Below are 3,066 nucleotides of genomic sequence, written 5' to 3'. Positions count from 1 at the left end.
AAAAGAATATAATGGCAGGTGACTTCGTAAAACCAATCATTAAAAGACGAAGTACAAGGCAACTCAATGTTTCACTATTTCTATTTTGATATACAAACTTAAGACTGATTTATTCAACTTTCTAAGTGTAGCTTTTAAATTTCAATAATTCTATTAGAAAAAAATTTGTTTTTTATTTATCTTTTAGCCGAAAAAAATTAGATCTATTTCAATACCCAACACCCGACTATATATGTTCTCTCAAACACTTGTCCACAGAAAATACCTAGTCCACAGAAAATACCTAGTCCCAGAAAGAAATTAACCCATAGAGTAAAGGAAAAACAAATGCCATTACATCAAATTTTTGTTTAAAAATTTTGATGCAAACTTCAAGAACTGAAACTTAAGGACCACCATGATGACATAGAAACGAAATTTCATCAACCAAATAACAAATTTGTAGTACCTGGATCAATGATGCTGAGGCAGGAAACACGGTAATACTTGCCACAAGCAGTCCCAAGATCAACATTACCTAAATGTACACCCAAATAACAGAAATAATAAATGAGGCAGAAGAAACAAAACATACTAATAAACGTACATGAAAATATATAGAAGCAAAGCAAAACAATCAAGCATACAGGTCTAATTTACTGACAAATTCTTAAAATAAAGAAGCATAAATGGAATGAGAAAAAATTAAATTGGTTGACCAATATAAATATGATTACAAAGAAAACCAATTACTACCAAAGAAAGCAAATCACCTATCTTATTCAATAGGCAACATACCAAGATCAAAACAATTGCTGAAGACAATGGTAGCTAATCAATAGAAAAGTAAGAAACTAAGATGCATAAACATTTTACAGAACCTCCCTGCATAACCCTAAATTCGTTGAATGTAAATTTTAATAAACATGTTTTCTTCGTGATTGTGTCCTAGATCTTCCCAACAAAAAAAAAATGATATGTCCCTATGTCTATGTTGTGTTGCATCTTCATCTTGCTTCTTAGTATGCAAGAAGCGCCTACTTTGGAAATAGTTCTACAAAGATTTTTATAAGGACAAACTAGACAGTGAAATATTAGTTTATTTGAACGTGGAAAGCCCATTATGAACACTCTTCGTGGCAGAATACCCAGACATTACCTAATTGATCAAGTTACTTAAATATACAATTACAAACACAGTAAACTCTGTCCAGATTATGCAAAAAGCTACATCTAATACAGAGTTGACTGAATGACCTGTTTTTCTTATTCTATAATAATAATGAAAGATGTAATAATACAATCCAAAAATGGAGAGCAGTCAAGTCCCATATATCTGAAATCGTGCATACGAAGCTCCAAAATGTTATAAAGCAGGAAAATCGTGCTTGCAATTGGAAATATAAACAACCAAGTAACCAAGCAGAGTCCCTACGAAACTTACTTCCGTTATAGTGGTGAACTCCAATTTTGGCAAGCATTGCATAGTACTCAATTTCGGATTTACGCAGAGGGGGGCAGTTATTCGATAGAATAATAAGCTTCCCTGAATTTTCACAGATCGAAATATAGTGTCAAAAATACAGAATAAAACCTAAAATTGAATCAAGCGCCATCGTTAATAAGCAACAAGGCTTCTTGCTAAGGGAAGGACACGGATGAAAACCTTTGGAACTGCGGATAGTGCGAAGGACGGTTTTGTAACCCAGTGTGTACTTGCCGCTCTTCATAACAAGGGCGAGCCTGTTGTTAATGCTCTCATGAGTCTTCTTCTGCAATTACAACACCATAGATTATCAAAACCAGTATCCATAAAGTAATTGGAACTGCAACATCTATTTAACTGATACTTACAGTCTTCTTCGCCGGCGCCATCGTCGCTGCTCAAAATGTGTACAAAATCACTAAAATAAAGATGAAATAGAAGAATAAGAGATCTTCGACGATCGAAAAATTAGGGTTTGAATGTACAAAATGTCTGAAATTAGGGTTTGAATGATACCTTCCACGACTACAAGGGGTGGCGGGACTGCAAAGAGGGAAGTGAAGTTAGGGTTTATAATTTTATAACATTATCAATGTTAATTCAACTGGGCTTTTTCTGGGCCCAATTGAGATATTAATGGGCCTACTTTAATAATGGGGTTTACCCTTTTTTTCGTCCATCCCATGTTATGAGTTTCATCATAAGTCAAACGGCGCCGTATGAAATCTTTACTCATAACGTAGCCCCTCATTCATACAAAGTAAAAAATCAATAATTCAAAAAATCAGAAGTTATATTTTAACTCTTTTAATTTTGAAAAAAATTGAGAAAAGATAATTTAACCTGTTTTTTTAAAATAAATAAATAATTTAGGTCGAAGATTTGTTTGAAAAGATCAAGAATTTAGTAGAAAACAAAAACAAAATTTTCTTTTTCACAATATCCAAAAACATGTTCGGTTCAATTAAAAATTTTGAAATACAATAGAAGATTGATTTGGGTTTGGTGAAATTAATTCTAGAGAATGATATTATTATTTTATTATTATAACCTTTTGTTATTATTATGAATTTTCATTGTTAGTAAGGGAAAGAAAAACAATAGAGAGATTACATGATGCAGAAAAGTTTTTTTATTTGTTAAAATACAAATGACGAAATATATAAGAAAATAAAGAAATTTTTCCCGAGAAAATAATATAAATAATTTTCATGAAGATGAAGTAAAAGAAAATAAATATGTAGGATTAATGTTGATAAGATGTTACATCAATTAAATCAGTAGTAAGTATATTCATCTTCTTTAAGATATTTAATTTGCAATTTGTGGAGTCTAACATAAATGTGTTTTGCAAAAAGTGTATTATGTGTTCATAATTTTTTAAAACAAAAAAATGACAATTTATTGTTTTGAAAAAGGCCTATTTTAAGGGTATTTTTGAAATTGCTTTTGAAAATAAGTATACTAAACACGATTAAATTTGTTTCCTTGTTGTTTTTGTTTTTGAAAGCATAAAAACAAAAATAATCAGAAACTAATGGGACCTTAAACCATTAAGAAGATACAAATTCAGCTATATATTTTTATTTTACATTTGTATT

General features: G+C 30.6%; 1 protein-coding gene across 1 annotated transcript; it reads right to left on the bottom strand.

Moving 5' to 3' along the window:
* Positions 1–108: 108 nt before the first annotated feature.
* LOC150031025 (large ribosomal subunit protein eL30-like) lies at positions 109–2,081 on the bottom strand. The gene is made up of 5 exons (XM_090309346.1): positions 1,982–2,081; positions 1,834–1,883; positions 1,646–1,751; positions 1,424–1,525; positions 109–517 (listed from the first exon to the last, which is right to left on the bottom strand). The coding sequence occupies exons 2-5, from the start codon at positions 1,852–1,854 to the stop codon at positions 423–425; spliced, it is 324 nt and encodes a 107-aa protein (XP_090165472.1). The 5' UTR covers positions 1,855–1,883; positions 1,982–2,081; the 3' UTR covers positions 109–422.
* Between the last annotated feature and the right edge of the window lie 985 nt (positions 2,082–3,066).

This window comes from Benincasa hispida, unplaced genomic scaffold, assembly GCF_027475165.1.
Source record: "Benincasa hispida cultivar pf3 unplaced genomic scaffold, pf3_genome.v1.1 HicScf1513, whole genome shotgun sequence".
Lineage (NCBI taxonomy): Eukaryota > Viridiplantae > Streptophyta > Magnoliopsida > Cucurbitales > Cucurbitaceae > Benincasa > Benincasa hispida.
The sequence above is the reverse complement of the archived record's forward strand: the minus strand, read 5'-3'. Positions and strand labels throughout refer to the sequence as shown.

Coding starts and splice junctions, on each gene's coding strand:
- LOC150031025 (XM_090309346.1), bottom strand. CDS start 1,854: ATGGCGCCGGCGAAGAAGACT. Junction 1,752..1,833: donor TGGCGCCGGCGAAGAAGACT/GTAAGTATCAGT, acceptor TTGTAATTGCAG/AAGAAGACTCATGAGAGCAT. Junction 518..1,423: donor AGTTCACCACTATAACGGAA/GTAAGTTTCGTA, acceptor GTGTACATTTAG/GTAATGTTGATCTTGGGACT.